This window comes from Trichogramma pretiosum, unplaced genomic scaffold (assembly GCF_000599845.2).
Source record: "Trichogramma pretiosum strain Unisexual culture from Peru unplaced genomic scaffold, Tpre_2.0 scaffold79, whole genome shotgun sequence".
In the NCBI taxonomy this organism is placed as follows: Eukaryota; Metazoa; Arthropoda; class Insecta; order Hymenoptera; family Trichogrammatidae; genus Trichogramma; species Trichogramma pretiosum.
In genome coordinates, this window is record NW_019641700.1 from 253525 (window position 1) to 276012 (window position 22488).

General features: G+C 39.8%; 1 protein-coding gene across 1 annotated transcript in view; it reads left to right on the top strand.

Moving 5' to 3' along the window:
* LOC106657727 (calexcitin-2) overlaps positions 1–18179 on the top strand; it is a 48852-nt gene extending 30673 nt beyond the window's left edge. Inside the window, exons 2-7 of the mRNA XM_014379387.2 lie at positions 9572–9648; positions 15390–15442; positions 15628–15747; positions 17119–17233; positions 17606–17703; positions 17826–18179. Of these exons, the coding sequence (XP_014234873.1) occupies positions 9591–9648; positions 15390–15442; positions 15628–15747; positions 17119–17233; positions 17606–17703; positions 17826–17933 (552 nt within the window). The 5' untranslated portion in view covers positions 9572–9590 and the 3' untranslated portion in view covers positions 17934–18179. The remainder of the gene's footprint in view (positions 1–9571; positions 9649–15389; positions 15443–15627; positions 15748–17118; positions 17234–17605; positions 17704–17825) is intronic.
* The last annotated feature ends 4309 nt before the right edge of the window (positions 18180–22488 follow it).

A 22488-nucleotide genomic window follows, 5' to 3' on the forward strand; every position in this document is an offset into this window, starting at 1 on the left:
CACACACACACACACACACACACACACACACACACACACACACATACATACCAACATGTGTCAGAAATTCGATCTAGTATATAGAAATATCATTAAATATACCCTACGATTACTCTATAAAAAAGCCGAAATGGAGCCCATCACAAAGCTTCCTCTATGAGGAAGCAAAATACATACTCGCAAGAGAGAAATATTTCTTCATGTATATTTACTGTAACATAACAGTACTCATTACTCACTTTCATCTACAAAACGCTTGTCTTAATTTATAAGAATATCTTTGTTTGAATTTGTAAAAATATTATTATTTTTTAAGTAAGACGATAGGTTTCATTTTTGATTTTTGATTTCGGCTGAGAACGTTCAATAATTTTTAACTTGATAACCATCAACTTTACCAGAAAAGGTTATAGAACAATAAGGGTTTAGAATTGATCAAAGAACACGCCTGGTGTTATCCAGAAATCCAAAAATGGCTCCAATAACTCTGAAAAAAATCAGGCACGTTCTTTAATCAATTCTAAACACTTTTTATTCAACAACTTTTTCTCGTTAAGTTGATGGTTATCGAGTTACAAATTGTCGAAATCATTTTATGACATACAGGTCTTCGGGAGTCGAATTTATGATCGCCATTTTGAATTTCGTAATTATAACTGTTTTACAATAAAGTATAAAAGCCATTGACCAAATTTACATGCGTGAGACACACGAGCGAACCTTTTTTCCGTGTTGAAATTTGAGTTAAACGAGATTTTTTTCTAGAAGTTTCATGTTTTTTTTACAAAATTGTTTATAACTTTTTATTTAATAAATTTTTGAAAATTCTGACCCCGTATTCGAAAAGTACATTAAATTTTACGTGAGAAATGATGTCTGAAAATTTATTTAAACAATTTCTAGTCGGTGTAATGCATCGCTATAAATTTTGTTCAAAAATGGTCATTTCAGGCGTTAAAGGGTTAACATTGTCTTATCTAGTTCAGTGACAGTCCAAGCAAGTAGAGTGCTACTCAAACTCGCAGTCAAAATACGAAGGAAGTACTATTGTTATCATTTTGGTTAGTTTGGTTGGTTTCGGATGTGCGTGAGCAAACATGTGTGTTATTACGCATGCGCTGTAAGCACGTGAATTTCTGTGGTGATCAGATCGCTAGAAGTCCTCATGGCATAGACCATATCGATGCATCGGCGCCGCGTGAATCGCACGCGTGGCAATCAGCGAGTATGAAGGTTCACGACGGTTCAGATCCCCCTTTCATGAGGTAAAGTCAGAAGAGCTCTAGTACTTGCCCCTAAATACTTCTCGCCTGACCTAATCCAACCATTACTACTGGGCCTGACACATTTCGAATTTTATATGCATTCTACCGAGAGAAACGCATTGTAAATTTATTAAAATTTCACATTTTATTTCATGAAAATATACTTATAAACAGTTCTGTTATTGGCTCACATATAAACAATAGTCGAGAACGAGGGAGGGGGCTGCTGGATGGCGGGAAACAACGATCACAATTCAGAGACACTCTTACGTGCTATACATCGCTCGCGCGCGATATGCCGCAGTCTAGGCGAAGGTCAATTAAACATTTATATATAGATAATCGATTGCAAGCCTGCGAGTTATATAACGACGCAACGCGAGGTGATTACCGGCAGCCTCACATTTTCAAGCTCTCTAGCTGTACATGCCGTATGTGTACAGAGACATTAGTCGACGCGTCAGCTCCGGGAAGCTGCTGCAGGCTCGATTTACGCACTGCTGCTACTGCCGCAATTCGCATACATACAAGCGTGTGTGCATAACACGATGTGCCTCTGCGCGTGCAGTCACCGAATATGTCTCTCTCTCCCAGAGATGGAGAATGAAATTACGCAAGCAAAGACGAGCTTACTTTGCTATCGTCGCGCGTACCAACGCAAATGTACACAAACTCGAGGCAAGCTCGAGAAATATATTTTTTCTAATGCAACTATACCGTAGCTCCGATGACGCGAAGCTACGCGCGCGTGAAAGTATATTTGTAGGGAGACGGTTTAATTATTTGACGTTCGATTCGCACGCCCGCCATCCGTTTACTTATGACGAGATTCGCGTCTTACGATGTACCTAGAAAATATACAACTACTGTATACGCACGGCCGACAATACATCGCCGAGTCAACTTTTTCCAACGTATTATACGTGTCTGCCTCTGACGTACGTACGCTCGCTCGAGCGAGCTTATATCAAGCTGCGAATTTCCAGGATGGAAGTAATTCACTCCCTCCTCTGCGGATCTGTATCTGTACCTTTTTTTATACTAAATCGCGCGCCCGTGGGGAAAAAAAGCCTTATAGCGATATTCCGCTTCTTGCTGGTCATAATTGGGTATTGAGAAATCGAGCGATTCATCCTTTTGATCAAGCGCACAAGCGACTGGCATCGGGTGCGCATGGAGAATCTCTGAAGAGAAAAATCGCCTTGACAGGCCAGCAGCTGCAGGGAGAGAGAGAGAGAGAGAGAGAGAGAGAACAGAACAGAGCTGTACGCGTCTGCAGCTTTTTTCGCAGCAGCGCGATAAAATCGCTCAGCAGCAGCATCTCCCTCTAGAGTATGTTTCGGATATATAATACGTATGGCGAGGAATGACGACGCCGTGTACCAATGCCCGAGGTCTGTGCTGGACTTCCGTGCGCAAGCTTGTTCTGGTATAACACGTACAGCGCTCGAGCAGAGGCTTTTATTGTGCTCTGGTGACTCGTATTTTCTACTGGTAATCCTCCCGCCCACACACACGTACACACTCATCCCCCCGCTGCTTAACATACATTTTTTTCCTTCTTCTATTTTTTCACTTTTATGGCTCTTCGTGTTTTTCTCTGACCGACCCTTGTTGCCCCGTTATAGTTCGTCGATATATATATGATGAAAACAAATGCTAATCGAAGGCGAGAGGAAAATCAAGTCCACTGCGATATAAAAGATTTATCACTCGTCGACTTTTCACGAGGTCAATAATCATGGGGAAATCGCTCACGAGATTCGGCCTCTTTTTTGTTACACATCTTTCGCCCCGATTCTTTCCTTTCATCGTTCGTGGAACGAATGTGTACGTGTACGTCCGACGTTATATTGTCTCTCATTTTCGAGGGGGCTAGTGTCGGCGCATTATACTCTTGGTTCCGCCAGGAAGAGTGGCGGAAAAAAATAAAAGGTTTTTTTTACCTGCGCGCTCTCCGTCGTAATGACTCAAGCTCCTAGCTCTCATCCACACTTTACGAAATCGCTGCCGCCGACACGCGCTCGGGCGAGAGAGAGAGAGAGAGAAAGCTCAAACAGCACACTTGTGCCCCGGCTATGCTATACATACATAGTTATTTGTCAGTTCCTCCCGTGTTTTAGGCCCTTGAGATTAAATGCTACTCGTTGCTTTACGTCTTATGGTACCTGCGCGTTTGAGCTTTCGCAGATACATAAAGTTGCCGCCGCTACTTGCGCTCGGCCTTACAACTCGTGAATTTTATGGCCAGGCTATTTTTACAAGAGCTTATAAAGCAATTGTTTTAACATTCGTCGTAAATTGCGAAATTGTTTTCTTAGATATTTTAACGTGCTCGCTGCTTTATATTTATTGAAGCGATTCTTCGTCTGTTTGATGAAAAAAATTCAGGGATTTGATGAAAAAAATAATTTCTTTTTTCATTTGGCCGAAAAATAGTACCCAGCCAATGTACCTTCGTTTTGAAAAATCTATAAAATAATCGAGTCAATTGATACTGTTCATCGATACGAAACAAAGAATGGGGAAAAAGCTCGAAAAAAGAGCAGAAAAAATAATTTCAACATTTTAAAAGTTGAAAAAATTGGCGCAGATCGAAGCGTTCAATCAACGAACGGAAGCTATATAGCCGCTTCTGCTGCTACTGCTACTACTGCCCGAGGTTGTATTTCAATCGAACGGAAAAATTGTACATATGACCGACTCTACCATCTTTACGAGACTCGATTGAAGTACTTGGAGCAATGGGCAATGCACTTCAGACCTTATCTCATGCAAGAGAGGTCCGAGTCAATCGAGCTTCGACTTCCACCACCAACTTATCCTTACCATTCATGTGTCCAAATATGTCCAAGAATGCAACATCAAAAATCAGAAATAAGTCATTTGCAATTATTTTAATTGGAAAGCTTCATATTTAGTATTTAGTATTTAGTAGTTTTATTGGCTCACGCCAGCCATGTGGAGTTCCTCGTACAATTGTAATAGCTTCGAGGCCCTACACTGATCACCACTGATCCATAGAAGAAGTTCCAAACTTTGCTTAACAAAGACCAGTATTGGGGACGTATCTATTTGGAAAATCTGAATTGTTGATACAGACCCAATTACGGAGTGATGAGAGCGACTCAGACATGATTTTTCTATACATCGGGTTGAATCATCACGATTCTAACAACCTGAGTTGTTCATAGCGACAAGTATGGTCGAAATAGCAACTAAAAAAACAGGGCACGAAGCGCGTCTAAAAGTTACAGATAGGTTATACATATTTACAGTTGTGTATGTTAATATTTATTAGCAGAAGAAACCGATAAAATGTGGCCTCGTAAAAGTTACTATAACGTAAAAAAATGTCGCGCACTGAAACGTATGCGTGAGTTAAGCAGTGATTCAAGCAGTGATTCGAGTAGTAATTCCAGTAATGATTCCGGTTCAAAGTTGATATTAGCTAAAAATGAAGTTCTTGATAATACTGGCCAAGAAAGGTATTACTATAACTTTTATTTATCTAAAAAGCTTCCTATTCAAGGAAAAAATGTCTTCGTTCGTCTTATTACCATTATAAAAATATCTTAACATACTTTATTGATGCTATTTAAGAAAAAAATAGTATTAACACAGAAATTTGTTAGTCTTTGTTAAAATCGTTGATATATATTTTCATTTAACCTAAGCCTATAGTGCAGAGTCAATACTGGCACAATATCAATATTTTTACGAAAAAAATATTTACAGTGTTTAGCAGCTGTAAGATTGCAAAGCACGTTGCTTCTATTGTAAAGGATTATGAATTATTTCCTCACTTGTATCGGATACTCGTACCTAGTGGCGTCAATTCTGAAATAATACGGTTTTATTGAATTACGTGTGAGTTTATGAACGATCAACTTACAAATGATTTTACACCCAAAGGCTTTGATCGTACACGGCTTGTCCACAGAGATTTAAAAAAGTCTGACGAAAGATAGTCGAAACAATCATAAAAGCAAACCTCACTCTTTCAATGATGTAAATCAACTGCAGCATAAACATTTACCATCTAATGAATTTCTAATGAATTTCTAATGAATTTTACTTCTAATGAATCAATTCCGAAAAAACTTATTTTCCTCTGGCACTCAGTCAGTAAGTATAGCCAAATTAACGGCGATCCATACTATTTTTTTTCTAGGGTTTAAGTAAGGTCACCCATTAATTAGTATCAAGTATTTACTGTTTTTTCGAGGTTCTCTGTGTAATGATACACCAACCGATGTGAGAAGTCAATATATGAACATTTATGCAAAAGTGACTTTGATATTATTCTAGATTTTTTGTTAATAACAATGATTTTTTAAACAATAGATTTTTATGATAACTATACAAAAGTTATAAGAATAATTGACCATCCAAAATATTAATTAGTGATACTAATTCTATGACTAACTGGAACTCGTGAAGGTATTGTTTTTCCCTGAATAGTTGCAGTATTGATTCAAAAGTTGAATGTTATGAACGGTTGTAAGAACTAGATTTACACTCTAACACACTGTAAGAACCCATATAGAATGGTGTCACAAACGTCTTGAAAATTGCCACGTCATTTATCGCCTGAGACTCACTAGAAACACTCAGAATCATTTTCAGTTTTTCAAAAAGGTTTTGACCAATGAGCTTATTTTTTATTTTAAAAATTAAATGAAATTTAATCAATTACATATAAAAAAAATGTCCGAGTGCAATCAAACACCATTTTGGGTTCAACGTCTTATAAAATTACTTTTACTTTGCCCCTTGCAGATTTACTGATGAAGATACTCGCCATCTAGTGGTGTAAAATCACATTCGCGCAATCACATTAAAAACGATACATACGATGACTTTGAGGTTAAGAAACGTTGGTTAAAGATTCGATACTGCAAACGAAATTATTCATGCATTAAAAATATGCTGCAGCCATATATATTTGCAACAATCTTGAACACTACTTTTTTCGGGAACAAAAATAGAAATTTACCTCTTGATTCGAAAAATAAATTTCGTCCGACAAGCACAGCAGTTCCTTGTATACCATACACTTTTTTTTCTCGCGGCACTCATCGCTCGGTCCTTTGTGCTACTTTATTATATAAGCGTCAAAAGGTATACTACAGCTTTCTTTTTTAATTTTCGCGCGATGGTCATCCAAGCGCGATACGCGCGCGCGCGGCTGTATACAAGCCCGCAGCCGCGCTCTCACGTGTATAGAAAAATACCTTGAGAAGAGCTTTATTCGGAGATTACGAGTTTGTTGAAGAGTTTTAGAATTTCTCCCTTAGTCGCGCGCCACTTTGGCAAGTGATGCGACGAGCGAAGAGCTTTATTTTTACAACGGACTGGGCGCGCGCGCGCCCGCGCGTGTGGCTACGTTTTATATGTATATAAGCGCCGCCGAGAGCTCGTTTTGCTCGTTTTTTTATCGTATGATCGCAAACCATGGCTTCATAATACGCGGATAAAGGTGTTAAGGTTTTTCCCTTAGACGCTGTTCTCTCCCTTTCTCTCTTTACTTTATTCTCGCGCGAAAGTCTGGAGAGTATCAGGAAAATTAATTAAAAACTATACACAAAACCAATGAATTTTATCGTATTACCTCGAATAGGAAGGCAAGAAAAAGTTCAATTTGAGATATTGTCAGACCTTTTTTTACAAGCTCTAATAAACGGCGATTGTTATTGAGATATCATCTTTCGTCAAGGGCTTCGCCGTCCGAATGAAATCCAATATTCGAGAAATCATCCTCGCAACCCTGGATCGTGTAAGAAAATCATCTTTGAATTACAGCCGTATTATAAAAGAGTCGCAAAAAAGCTACATTCGAGAGTCTGCGAGTAAATTATATTTTTTTCTCCCGTCTTCCTCCTATATACCTTTGCACAGCTCGAAGGTCGCGAAATGGAAATGAAACAATCTTGTCCTCGTCATCAAACTTTTGTGCTTGGTCATAAAAATAACGATGACGCAGATTTCGACGGGTTTTGAGTACGAACTTTAGCAAAAGTACTTTCTCTCTTTCTTTCTGTCTCTCTCCGCGCATTGCAATGAAAAAAAAAGTGGCAAGTACCTACTCGCGCAGCTTCTCGTGGAGCTTTCAAAGAGAAAGGCAAAATGCGTAAATATATATCGTGCGCGTCGATCTTTAAGCGCCCGTCTGTTATTATCTGTAGCTCGGAATCTCGCTGCCTACGGATGAGACATTTGCATATTTCGCTCTCTAGCAGCTCGTGCGCAGAGAGAGATGTGTTTGCTCAATTATAGAAATATTTACCGCTGCACACGCGTTGTACGGCACTACTCTCGAGCCCGAGTCCTTTACGACTTTCAATCTGATAAGGGTGAGCTAAAGACTCAAGAGTTGGAGAGAAAGCGAGAGAGGGAGGGAGGAAAAAAAGCTGCTCTCAACGCACAAGGAGCTCAACTGCGATGTTCTTTAGAAAGATGATATATACTGATTATTATCGATCAAGCTGCGTTTAGCTCCCGCAACGAAGGGTGCTCGAGATTTCACTTCAATGCCCGCCATTTAGACCCGCAAGCGTCTTGGCGAAACTTTGTCGAATCCGTTACACGATAGAGAGAGGGAGAAAACTAAAATTTCAAAGTTGGATCTTTATTGAAACATTTGGTCTATGAGATTTTGAGTTGGTTTTTTTTTCGTTGGAATATTATTAAAAGATTTGCGGGAGGAGTTACACGAAAACTTTTCCGTTCTCTCGCTATCCGGCTAAAATAACTCTCGAAGCTAAAAATTGGAAAATCATGACGCATTAAGTTCAAATCGAAAGCAAAGAGGCGTCTATAGTGCTTCTCGTCGTCGTCGTCGTCGTTGGAATAACGTCAAACAAAATCAGCGATAAATGCAAAGTTGTCTCCTCGTTTTCGACGCGGTGCAAAAGTGCAGCTCACCACGCGACACACACACACACACACACACACACACACACACACACACGTATACATACGTATAAAATGACTGCGCGTCATGCACGTACAGCGCGAGGCTAATAAAACACGCGAAAAGTTATCGTTGCAAGTCAAATTGACCCGAAAATTGCTGTGGCGTACGATGTATGTGTCGAGCTTGGACAACTCTGAATTTTGGGGTTTACTCTTTTTTTTTTTTAAGCGAGCTCGCGCGTAAGGACTAATCCCTGCTATGTGCGTATCGCGCGAGGCTCAGAGAGAACACGCGGAGCTTTGGCATTTCGAATCTCTCTCTCTCTCTCTGACTGTGTCTCTTTTTCGTAATCCTATATGGTGGAAAGTTACGATTCGTGAGGTCTTGCTTCGCAAATACGCGGCCGAACGGATGAGCTTTCACACGGACAACTGCACGTATACGCAAATGTATATATCGCTGGCGAGAGGAAGAGGTCGAAAATCGAGGAATAAGAGAGACAACCAATCAAAAACCACGAGCTCATTAAGCTCGACCATTTTTGGGCTTTACGATACATGTGTAATGCTACGTGTCGCGCAGCGCAGGTATGGGCTCGAGATCGCAATTTTGACAACTGTATAACATACCGCGCGTATAGATCGTGTCCCTCCGGGGACGTCAAGCCGCAGGATCGTAGAGAAGCTCGAGCCGATTCTAGCTCGCTACCGCTGCTGCCGACGATAAAGGACTCGATGGTAGTTGTCGTCGACGATGAACTTCCTTTTTTTTTACAGGGTGATTTTCCGATCATCTGATTCGATGAGCGGTGTGGTACACGATAGGGTGACACGGTACTACAAAACTCCGTGGCCCACATAGCCTCGAGGACTTGTTTCACGTGGATATTATATGGAAATCCCATTCAAAGCTTTGGGGCTTCTTTCCTCCTTTTTTTTTCTTTTGTCTCTTTATCGCCGCTCGAATATCTTTCGGCACTTTTTGGGGGCGAACAGACGCGAGGGATCAATTTTTTTTCCTTGGGATTTTCAGCGGGTTATTTGGTATCGAGGGAATTGCCCGACGAATTGCGAGAGCTAGCTTGTAAAAGTCGCGCTCGCCTGGTTCACTTGCTTTTATTTTCCTGCGTGTATTCTTCGTCCGCGCGCGGCAGCTGACATCTAATTCGAAAAATCAATACATGTGTACTCTCGCGACGCGCGCGCAAATCGTTAGGATAAATACGTTCTATGGATCATATGATTTATATATTCAACGCCGTGACAAGACGAATCATCAGCGTCACGATGAAAGTCAAGACCTTTTTATTTTACAATTATTTTTAAACTTAAGCACATGTTTTAGTTAAGATTGATTATTAAAATGTTTCGTTTCTTGATTGTTATAGACAAACAACCGAAGAAATCATGCCTCTGTCGGAATTCCGCAAAAAGAAGCTGCTCTTCGTGTTCAACACATTTTTCGGTAAGTATCATTGACTTTTCTTAATAGACCTGCAGAGCCTCCTCGTGTCCCATGATACTTTTGAGGTACAAAAAAGTCACGTTAACGGACACCGACCCCAAAGACGGGACTTCTTTAGAATAATAAAGGTAGAAGCAAAAAAAAAGAGTAAGAAAAGGATTCAAGGACTTTTTGGATGAAGTGGAAAACGACTGTTCCATCGAGCAGGCTTAGGGCTTTGTTTCTAGACGTTTTTATCGAGGTAGCTCTCGGGGAACATATAAAGATCGCTGAAAAGAGACGATGCGGCACAGTCGCCTCGTCGTCGTCGTCATAGTCGTCGTCTGTGCCGAGGCCATAAAAAAGCGGCAGGTAAGAAGAGATAAAGATAAAGAAAGACGAGAATAAAGCCGCACGATGAGTCTTATGGAGCTTCGAAATTAATTTGCATACAGTTTTGAGGCGGAGAGTAGACGAGCGGAAAAGAAAAGCGTCCCGCTGAACTATAGCTCCGGGGGGAGTAAGTAAAGGAAGCGAAGCAAGAAAGGCCACGTGACGCGCGAGCGGCGGCAACGGCGGCGGCGGCGGCTGAGGGATAAAAATGACGAAAAACGCGCGCATACACACACACCCTGTTCTCGAAATAGCTCGAAACGTGGAAATGGCAATGCGGATAAAAGGACTCGATGAACCGGAAGGTTAAAAATGTTGTTTATAGGCCAGTATATGTGTGAGTCGCCACCCCCAACGCTACTGCTGCTGCTGTTACTGTTGCAAAGTTGAGCTGGAGAAAAGAAGACGATTTGTATTGTTCGAGAAATATATATTTCTTAAATGCGTCGCTTTTCCTAAAAGAGAGAGAGAGAAAGTATTGAATTTCAACGGACGTACAAAAAAAATCACCTCGATTCGTATAAGCGTATACGAATAGCGACTTTACCTATATATAGGTAAACGCACCGCGCATTCGCACCCGATGATTAATCTTTATACCTTGACTAACTCGGGGCTAGTTTTATATTCACGCTCGGTGTTACGTATATAAAACGAACCGATATACGGACGAAATTCGCGCGAATCTCGCAAGTGGATTAATACTTGGAGTCGGTTACACTTCGGCGCGCATACCACTTTTTATACTCTCGGTGTGGAGTAGATCTCGTTCGTACATAATAAATAATCCACTCGAGAAAAATAGAGGTCTCGAAATTGACGAAGGCGATAACTCGCAGAGAAATACGTGTAGGAAACATTAATGAACTTCGAATTAGCTTATATCGCAGATCGCTTCAACGAAGATTAATTTATCGTCGTCGTGGGGCACATTAATAAACGGAAAAATGATTTTCATAATGAAATTATCGAACGTCAAAAAAGTAACGTTCGATTTGGAGGAAAGAACCGAATAGACAATGCAACCTGTGTACGAGGCATCTTCGTGCTTTGTAATATATAATAGAGCAAGTGCAAGGCCGGTCGCACGCGTGACACACGGCTCCAATATATGAAACGTCCGGCGTGTACTCTAATAAAAAAAAAGAGAGAGAGCGAGGAAAAAAGCTACATCACGGCTGGATACTTCTCATTAACTCCCGCATCGTCACCTTTTCTTCCCTTTGACACACTGCGCTCTACATAGTACGTACACACACACACACACACATACACTCTAAACATAACTCGCGCCTCTCACTCTTTCTCTCCTTCTTTCTCTCTTTGGCCCTCAGAGAGAGAGAGAGAGAAAGAGAGTCGATGCGCGCGCACGTGTGTCATATTCATATAGACGCGATATCGTTTATACGTACGAGTGTGTGTGTGTGTTTGTGTGCATAGTGTGCAACTACATATAACGTGGCTAGCTCGCTCGTTCCGCGCAACCTTCGATCACGCGCGTTTAATACGATGCCTCCGTCCATATAACGCAAAGGATGTGTGCCATGTGTGCCGCCGCTGCCGCCTCCACCACCGCGTCTCTATACACAGATGCTGCATTAGCGTATGATTTGTGCGTTTTCCAATAATTAGGTTTAAAAGGCTAAGACATAAGATTTATTTTTCCAGATGCCGCTTCTAGGATATTTTTTTTGTTCGAGCGAGCCGACTGTAAAATTACGATTTATCATGGATATTAGCCATAGGTAGCAGGAGGAGAAAGTAGAGTAGACGACTCCTTTATTTCTTCGGATGATATTAGCATCGAGCTTGAATAAGCCAGCAGCAAGCCGTATTCATATTTCACCGTTTTATATCGTTCGCTCGATCCCGATTCAGGATTCTTTCAACTCGAGGATTCTTTTCTTTTTGACCATTGAAAAAATTTATTTCCCATCGTATCAAGTTGTAAAACGAGAAAATAGCTCCATACTTCGCGTGACTCGTCGCTTCGGCTGAGTATATGTATGTAGGCGAGCTCTTTTTTTCACCATTCAATTTAGATACACACAGCTTTCGCGCGAGAGAGAATTAAAAAAAAAATACTTCCACCTTCGGCGTAAAATATCGAATGACACGCGATGATATGAAAAACCCTGTATTTTTGTTAACGAAAAAATTTTGTGCAAATCATTTGTTTGACACGCGATACGCACGCGTATACGCGACTGTACGGAGCATTTACACGTTTCGCGTGTGCGTGCGTATTACCAGCGCGTTGAAGCTCTTTACATTTTTTCTCGTCGCTTATGCAAATTCTTTAATATTTAGCCCGACCTATATTCAATGTCAAAGCGAGGTGAAAAATTGATTTCCTTCTTTTTTTTTTTTTTTAATTTTTTCATCTTTTTTTCTCGTGTCGCGCGCTTGCGCACATCGATCGATATCGCTCTATGTGAACACGTCAAATTGTGATAACGTCGAGAAAGCATCGCTCAGCTTCAATTAATATTACAAGAATCAATGAAATCTCGCACCAGCGAATAAGTTGATAAATGTACTTTCTTTGAGCCGCGCGAAAAGAGCGACTATGACTAAAGGCAATCTCGAGGAAATCTTCCATTCAGTGGGGCGTACGTCGGACCGTTAGATTTTTGCCTGTGCTTCCGCGTATGATTTATATCCGCGCGTCAAATTATTTTCGTGTAAATTCACCCCCGTACAATTGGAAAGTAGAAAAAAAAATGTTACTGAAAAGAGCACAAAAAAAAAACAATTCGATTAAATATATTACGCACAAAAGTTATATCCAGTCGAGACTTTTCTTCTCTATGTCATACATGGTATATACGTATCTCAAGCTATATCATAAGGTAACTCACGTACAGGTAGCTGCAAACGCTTCTCGTTTGAGGGTCTTCGCTTTGCGCTCGGCTCGTGTCGTCGTCGTCACGATCGTACGCGCTACATAAAAGCTCGTCGCGCGAGCTTTAATATATGCGCTCGGACACAATATAGTCTCGCGCCGGAGCTTTATAATAGTTTATACGGCTACGCGCGATCGCTCACACAGGTACGCATACATATAATACATGCGCGACATAAAGGTCGTGTATGGAGCGCAGCGTGTGCGTACGTACAACTATATATTATTAATATCCCTCGATCAAGGTTGTGTGCGTCGAGCTCGTATCGATGCTGCTGCTGCTGCTGCACACTGCACACGGCCAGTAGTAGTGTAGCGGCGGGGGGGCCTGCTGCTGCATGTGCAGCGCGCGCGTTATTAAGCAAGCGCCTTACACAGTGAAAATAAATACATCAAAGTGATCGTTATGTCGTTGGAGATCGCTATAAAACGCGCGGGACATCCGTTATTGCCGTGCGCGCTCGCCGTATAAAGAAACTTTCGTCGTCGTCGTTGCAGCGCCTCGGGATATTTAATAGAGAGAAAGAGAGGGAGAATAAGAGATCGTTTTAATCCGTCGATTTTTCATTTTTATGCGCACCAGCAGGTGTGTAGGCTGAGCACGCCTAGTAGTAGTGTAATATTGTAATATACACTATAGTGCTGTTTTTCGGAGGGGCTTTGTGTTATTATATAATACGCGGGATCGCAGACTCGCATTCGTAATTAGTGTCGACGCGAGCGAGCAAGAGTAATATCTGTCCGTCACAACAATGAAGCGCACGAGTCCGGCTCGCACAAAGTTTTTAACAGAGTCGAGTCGCGAGCGAGCCAAGTTTACGGTTGAGATTTAAATCAAGATTTTGTTATATATACAAAGGGCAAAAACTTTACGTTCGCATCGTGGCCCTGTGCGCATCGTGTCTATATATAAACCCTAAACTTTTCCATTGCCGAAAGAAATTATGCGTGTGCAGGTATATGTATAATGTAATGCGCGCGGGCTGATAAAGGCACTCGCGCTACGCATTAAAAGCGGTATACACGAAATAATTACGCTCATATACCTGTATACTGCCAGTATATATAGTAAAGCACATTCGTGTGTTTGTATGTATGTGTGTGCGTGCGTGTGTGTGTGTGTGTGTGTGTGTGTGTGTGGGGGTCAATTTGTCGCGTTGAGGCAGCGAATCAGCGACTCGGAAATCAACATATTCACCATGAGAATAATTAATCTCATCGCCGAGGGACGAGTTATTGCGCCTGTGTATATTTACGCGCGTGTTTGTGTACGTCTCTGTGCGCGTGTATGTCCGCATGTATACGCGGTAGCAGCTACAAAGTGCATACGTCATACACAGGCACACTCACTTTCGAGTTATACGCGCTATACAGGTTACAACATTAACGAGACTCGTCGCGGACGTCTATGTATTATGCATCTTAACAGAGGCTACTACCGCTGCTGCTGCTGCACCTCGTGCGGACTCAACGTTGTCGTTTGCAGCTTGCGTACAATATATACAGATATATGGACATAAAGGAGCCCTCGGTAATGGCTTGGGGATACTCCAGAGTGGTTGGTGTGTGTTTGTGCGTTTGTGTGTTGGCGTATTTGTGCGCAGGGCCGTGCAGCGATATAGGTCCCCCCGTCACCGCCGCTGCTGCTCTCGTACCTCTTAGTGCACACGAAGCACGTGCTCTCTCCTATACAGCGAAGCACTAAGACTCGGCTCGGCTCGGCTCTCCTGCTTTTCCCGGCATCTTTCGCTCCCGAGATTTACGAGTGTGGCGTGAGCAGAAAAAACTCTCGAGCTTGCACAGCAGCAGCAGCAACGGCGGCGGTGCTGGCGGGCGACTTTTTCAATTTTTATCGTTTCTTTTGACTCGTAGCAAGGAAGAGAGAGGTAGAGAGAAGACCACGTGCTCTCGACACAGACATCTCTCTTTCTATCTCTGGCTCTGGCGATGTGCTGCGCAGCACAAGCTAAAAACTGGATAGTAATAAAGCTCAACGATGCACTGGTCCCGGCTTATATCTCTATGTATACATGTAGGTGAACTAGGCAGAAGTTAAAGCTTTTAAATTGAGGCTCTTTCGACTGCACAGAGAAAGAGAGAGAAAAACTGAAGCTGCTGCCGAGCTCTGATTCTTTATTGTTGTGTTGCTTTATGGCCTTTGAGTGGTATGTGTATGTGTGTTATGTATGTGTGCAGCAGCAGCTCGATAGCTGCGTGTTTGCAGAAAAGCTCGGAAATGAATAGGCCTTCAAGCATCATCTTCATGCGGCGAATCAACTGTTTTCAATGCCTACGTGTAGCTAACACTCCAAAAAGCAAAAATATCACGCGAAACGATTGCAATTATCCTAATTAGCGACGATAATGAAGTCCATTATGATTCATATATTCCATATCTCGCACATCGAGCACTCACACATCGCGAACAATCGCATAAGCAACTAAGATAATTTTCAAATTGCAGATGTCAATCAGAGCGGCTCGATCGACATTAAGGATTTCGATCTTGCAGTGCAGGTATGGAGCAATACATGTTCACAATACATATTACGACATAATAATAATCAAAGATGATGATCGACGATCGTCGTCGTCGTTGTTGTCATTGTTACGTGGCTTTGTACACCGAGAGCTAATTAATTGTCTTTTCTTTTTCTTTCTCTGGCACCGACCACCAACACTACGCTGCCCCGCCACTGCAGAAAATCTGCGAGGCTCGAGGATGGAACGCCAGTCATCCGCGATTTCAACAAACAAAGGACACCATGAACAAAGTCTGGGACGGACTGCAAAAACGAGCCGACGCTGACAATGATGGACAGGTGATATTGTTATCGGGAGATTTCTTGCTTCTCTCTTTACTTTTTTTTTCTCACTCTCTGTGTTTTTTCCTCTCCTCTCCTTTTTAATTCGCATCATTGTATAGTCGTGGCATTGCGCTATATATCTCGGATAATTATTGTACCGCGCGCAGTCGAGGTCTCGTTGTTTATACACGGTTAAAACAATTGCATCTGCGCGATAGCGTCACTATCCGCGTCTATATAATGCGTGGTATAATATAAGCAGCGATACAGATAATGGCATAGATTTCCGATAGCGACGAAACTTGAATGAATTAAATGGACCGAAAGTACATAATGTAATAAAGTTTGTTCTCTCTCTCTTTCTCTCGTGCTCAAATATATAACTACTGTATGTATAAAGAGAGACGTCGACGACGTTCGAGTGCGCGTACGGGGATATGAATGAATGATATCGCCTGCAGCTATATCACCGAGCTAATTAAACAATGCCAGTATATTCTCGACTTTCTCTCTGACTATCGTTTCTATTTAACGTTTCTATCGCTATATATTTGCTTGAAAAAAAAACCAATACGATCGCCACCGAGCAGCAAATTTGCGAGTTAACATTTTAATGGCAAAGATATTCGATAACGATCGAAAATCGTGGCATCACTCGGTGCGAGCAGTAGCCAAACGAGAAAGAAATAGTTATCCCGAACTCAACTTTTCGAAGGGCAAGCGAGGAGTACTCGGATACATTATTACAACTTTTTGAGAGCGGAGTACGAAAAAAAAAATAAAGAAAATATCTTTTGCGCGCGCGAAAAGTTTGGAAAGACACTAACGTCTTTATCACGCTGTTGTCTCGTAAATTTCCATTTCCCGCGCACAGGGCGAAAAAATGTCGTTCTCGCGAGCGGCCGTGTACTCTCCACGGGCTTAAAAACAATTTACTGGATGCGCGCGTCTGTTCTGTCCGTGCATGCGAGCTCGTGTCTCTCTACGTACACACATACGCGCGAGGAAAACGACACGGAGCTAGTGGTGTATCGCAATGCGGCATCGTGTCGCGCGTATCGGTAAACTTCGTTGCTCAGCCTATAATATATATGACACGTTGGTCGACCACCACCACTCCTAGAAGAAAGTAGGCGTATATAAATAACGTCAAAAAATATAATCCGGTTCAAGGGTCATTTCTGGGAAATGCGAAAAAAAACCACGACGCTTCGGTATCTCGAGGCAATAAAACGATGCCTCAGATTTTCGTGCCTTCGTCATATTTTTTCTTTTTTTTTTATGTCGTTTGCATTGTATTCTCTTTACGAGGAAGGAGAATTAAAAACCATATTGAAACAATTTAACGACGCATTCATTGCTGACTTTTTTTTTTTTCCTCCGCAGATCAGCCGCGAGGAATGGTACTCGATGTGGGATGAATTCGCCAAGAACCCGGAGAACCCACTCGAGTGGCAGCGGACTTACATGGATCTTGTCTTCGACGTCGAAGATGTCTCTGGTAATGTGTGAATTAATTCAACCGTAGCGATCGTTTTTTCGAATTTAAATATAGTTTTATCGTGGTTTCAATAAGCTAAATCAAGTATTATGATACTTGAAATTATTACCGTGGAAAGCACGCGAGATCTCTAGAGCTGCAAGCCCGGCTAAAGACAATCTTTTGTATTTTCAAATTGATTCATGTAGCGACTTATGCTATCGTACACGTTAATGCTGATTTACGACTAGCACGTATAAGATAAGTTGCGCTGCAAAGGGCCGCAAATATACGATATTTCGTACTTTCTTCGGCTAAGCGTGTACATTTTTTTTTGTTTTATAAATTCGACTAATCTGACCAATATCCTCTTGTGTGTTTCTGCGCTCGCAGGTGATGGATCAATCGACGAGACGGAATTCAGCCAAGTATGCACGACCTACGGCGTCGTCGAGAGCGAGTCGCGAGAGGCATTCAAGAAACTCGAAGTCGTAAGTTACGAATTTCCCATCTCTCTCGTAAACGTAGTGCTTGTATAAACGCGAATATCACTCGATTACCTCGTATACTAAAACGAAGTATGTACTATATATTGTATATTCTTGTATCGCAGGGCGACGAGGTGACGCGCGAAAAGTTCGAGAAACTTTGGAAGCAATTCTTCTCGACGGATGACCCGACTCTGCCAGGCAACTTCATATTCGGAAAAACGTCCTACTAAGCGCTTTATATACTCTCTGTCGTCTCACTCTCTTCGGTGTATCACACAAGCAGCGCACGCAAAAAAAAGAGCAGAGCCGAGCTAGGCGCGCGCGCGTTGCAGAGTGAGCCCCGCCAACGTTTCATCCGTTACTGTGTGCTGTACCTGCGGCTCTGCGCCAAGGCGGACGTGAATTATTCATAAAAACTTTGCTGGGACAGCTAGACAACAAGAATAAAAAAAAAGTAAATAAATAAAAAAAAAAAATTATAAAGTAATAATTACCAAACACTACGCAAACAAAAAACTAATACAATAGATGTATGCATAAAATTGGACGTGATAATAGAAAATTCGAAATGATGATTGAGACGCTGTTGAGCGCCGAAAGCGCAAATAGGGGGTGTTGTCGGCGATGTAGTACAATCACTTTCGACGCTCTCCGCAGTTATAATCGTTGTTTTATCTCAAAGTATTATTTAGCCCTTTAAGCCTGATTTTAATGGTAGCTTTGTATTTCGTCAATGTAAATGAACTTACATGATTTTAATGATTTATGATTACTTCAGAGAAAAATCAATATTATACGATGAAGCTTAAAGTTGTTGCTTTTTCAAAATTTTAACAGAGAGTTACACTACTGAAAATAAATTGATGAATTCAAAAATAATATTTTTCGAGGCATTGGAAGAAAAAATGTAAAATTAAGATTAAAATATCGATGCGAATCTATTCAATGATTAATAAATAATTGAAAATACTTCATTGTGAAAGTAGATACTAAATAACCATCTGGAATATTGGAAAGTATACAAGAAAATAACTACTGTGTCAACTATAAATTACACAGCTCTACAAAAAAAAAAAAATTTTCAAATCCACCGACCGGACCTAGTGGACTTTATGTTTTTGGGGTCGCTGAATCCGAATCCGGGGTCGGTTTTTCAAGGTTGGCTCATTTTAGAGGTCATTTGAAGGTCAAATAATTGGAAAAGGGTAAAAAATCTGAAAAAATTCATACATGGGTTTTTGAGGATGCTGAATCCAAATCCGAGGTCGGATGACCTGTAGGAGGTCACTTTCAAGGTCATTTGAAGGTCAAACTACAAGAATTCAATGAAAATATCCGAAAAAATCACCCTCATGTTTTGAGGGTCGCTCATTCTAAATCAGAGGTCATTTTGACTGTATCCGGCCTTGTAAAGGTCATTTGAAGGTCATTTTAGGGTCAGATCACGAAAAAAGCTTAAAAAAATCTGAAAATACTCATTCAGAGGTTTTTAAGGATGCTGAACTCAAATCTGAAGTCAGATGACCTCTATGAAGTCACCTTCAAGGTCATTTAAACTTTAAATTAATACAAGGAAGTAAAAAATTAAGAAAATATTTTTAATTTTGCATGCGTTTTTACTTTTTTTTCGCAACGCATCTTTTTTTCTTCAAACGAACGGCGTAATGGTTTTCGTTTGCGTTTTTTGCCTTTCTCATTTTGACTCTCTCTCTTCAACATCCAGCAGTAATCAGCCATCATCGAAACATCCTATCTACCTAATTGATACCGCTGCTCCATACTTTTCATGTCTTGATAGAATCGTTCTCCATGCTCGTCACTAAAATCACCACAGTTATCCGGAAACTCATCTGAATGGTTATGTAAGAAATGCAGTTTATAAGACATATTACATTTCATTTCACCGACATCAAACTTATCGAGGCAGCAGGTAAAGACTAGAAGAGAAAAAAGTGTGTCAGAATGAGAGTAAGTTAACAGAACCGCATATTTCTCCATATCAATATCACGAACGAAAACGGTGCATTAATATGAAAAAATATGCCGATTTGTCAATTCACTCCCCATGCCGATCCACCTGGCTCATCTCTACTTTGTCATAAGGATATACTTATAGTGAATTTATTTTTACACTCTCAGACATTGTTTCACAAAATTTTAAAATGCATTCGTTTTAATCGAAGAAAAATCCATTGATGAAGAATTTTTCAAATTTTGTGACCCAATTCTATAGTAAAAAATAAAATAGCCTATATTATATTCACATATAAAGAAGTCCTATAAAAAATTTACCTGAAGCTATGTCAACAAAATTAAGGTAAATTTTATAATAACGGAAGTAAAAATTGATTGTTAAAAAATAAAGAGATTTTTTTGGTTGCTTTACTGCGGGGAAATAGCTTAGAAAAAATGTATTATATTTATTGAGTAGGGAAAAAAGCAGCTCTATCCCAGAATGTGAGCTCGCTAAATGTCTCAGACTAAAAAATTAATTCAGTTTTAAAAAACTAAGCACAAACTTCTTCCAATATTTTATCGCATTAAATAAATTTAACATTGAAATGACCTTGAAGGTGACTTCATAGAGGTCATCTGACTTCAGATTTGAGTTCAGCATCCTTAAAAACCTGAGAATGAGTATTTTCAGATTTTTTAAAGCTTTTTTCGTGATCTGACCCTAAAATAACCTTCAAATGACCTTTACAAGGCCGGATTCAGTCAAAATGACCTCTGATTTAGAATGAGCGACCCTCAAAACAAAAGGGTGATTTTTTCGGATATTTTCATTGAATTCTTGTAGTTTGACCTTCAAATGACCTTGAAATTGACCTCCTAAAGGTCATCCGACCTCGGATTTGGATTCGGCATCCTCAAAAACCCATGTATGAATTTTTTCAGATTTTTTACCCTTTTCCAATTATTTGACCTTCAAATGACCTCTAAAATGAGCCAACCTTGAAAAACCGACCCCGGATTCGGATTCAGCGACCCCAAAAACATAAAGTCCACTAGGTCCGGTCGGTGGATTTGAAAATTTTTTTTTTTTTGTAGAGCTGTGTTATCGTTGTCTTTAAAATGAATGTTATGAAAAAAATATATAATATATGTAATATATCGATATAAACACGTAAATTTCTTCGTTGGATAATAAATTTTAATGTAACATACAACATTTTACCTCGAACCTCGAGTATTTAGAGCATAAGTGAATATGTTTGAAAGAAAAAAGAGAGTAAGCTATATACGATTTCTTCTCCTGCAATTTTACCTTGAGTTTTGAGCTTAATAGCTGAATTGAAGAAGAACATTCCACATTGAATGTCGAAGTCTCGTCAGATTTTATCACCGGTGCTTAGAAACGTCGATCACTGCCCGAGTCGCAGGTTCCGATGAAAAAATATCAGTTCTGTTGATCCTATGCCATAAATTTTATTCGTCGTACAAAAGACGCGATAAAAGATCGAAACTTTGCTGAAATCATTACCTTATAATCCAAAGAAAAAAGTTTTAAAATATTTAAGTGGAAAATAGTGAATTAGAGTGGTCTTAGATTTCTCTATTCATTAGTAAATTATAGATTAAAATTACTTTGCTAACTGTAGCTAAAAGTCATATTAGAACTTTTATTAGTTGGGCGAAGTTGGTGCTTCTGATATAATTTTGGTTAGATCTAACATTATCATTTATTAAATAGACATAATAGCGACCTTTTCCATGCCCATTAAACTTATTTGATCTGTCTACAGAAAATTTAAAATCTCATTGTATTTTTATCGTAAAACAATTTGATTAAATTGTGAATTTATTTGTATTTATCTTCTATGAAAACAGAAATTAGATAATTATGCCATAAAAAATTTGTTAATTTTCGAACAAAAAATTTTTCTCAGTGACATTTGTTTTGCTTGAATAATTTCATTTTGTTTGGTTAATTTCTTCCTCGCTAATTTATTAAAACAATACAAAATTAATACAGTTATTGTTGATTACGATTATTTATTATTAATTTGAATTTAAGCGTTGAGCGCTGTGTCTTCACTGTCCTATGTCTATGGAAAATTTTGATGTCTCTTGCGTATTCAATTTTTCATCGTACCCATAAATGTGCATTGATGTAATAAATTTTATGTATAATGCATTAAAATTAAATTATGAGTACACGTGAAATTATGTAGAACATTGTTTGAAATGTGAAATAATTTATTGGATCAAATAAAATATATGACTGTTCCTAATACATCTTGATATTACATTTACTTAAAAATATACGAAAAATTTTAATAAATTGGTTTTAAGAAATTATCAACACTTTCCTTGTAGAATTGTTCAACATTATGACCAAAAAATAACTATTTAAAATGTTTTAAAATTAATTTACATTAACTGACTTATTTTTTATGATATTTCTGTTACAATTATATTAAAAACATTAAAGGCATTTTTAATGTCCTGAAAATGATAATTTAACTGTATTGAACTATTACTTTATGCATCCGCCATTAGATGGCCAGTACCTTTATCTGTAAATCTGCAAGTTGATAAGTAAAAATAATCATATAATACTCTGAATATTGCACGTTATGGTCAAATATTCCAATTTTGTAAAGTACAATTTTGTTATGAGCCGCTTAAACTTACACCTGTCCAATAGCACTGTCTATATCAATTTCTTACATTCAGTATCTGGTTTCTAACAAGGAGACCACCCCAGCTCCGGGTCATGGATTTGCTCCAAAATTTTTTTGGGGTCTCCTGGTACCCAATACTGAAGCTCCCTGTGCTTAG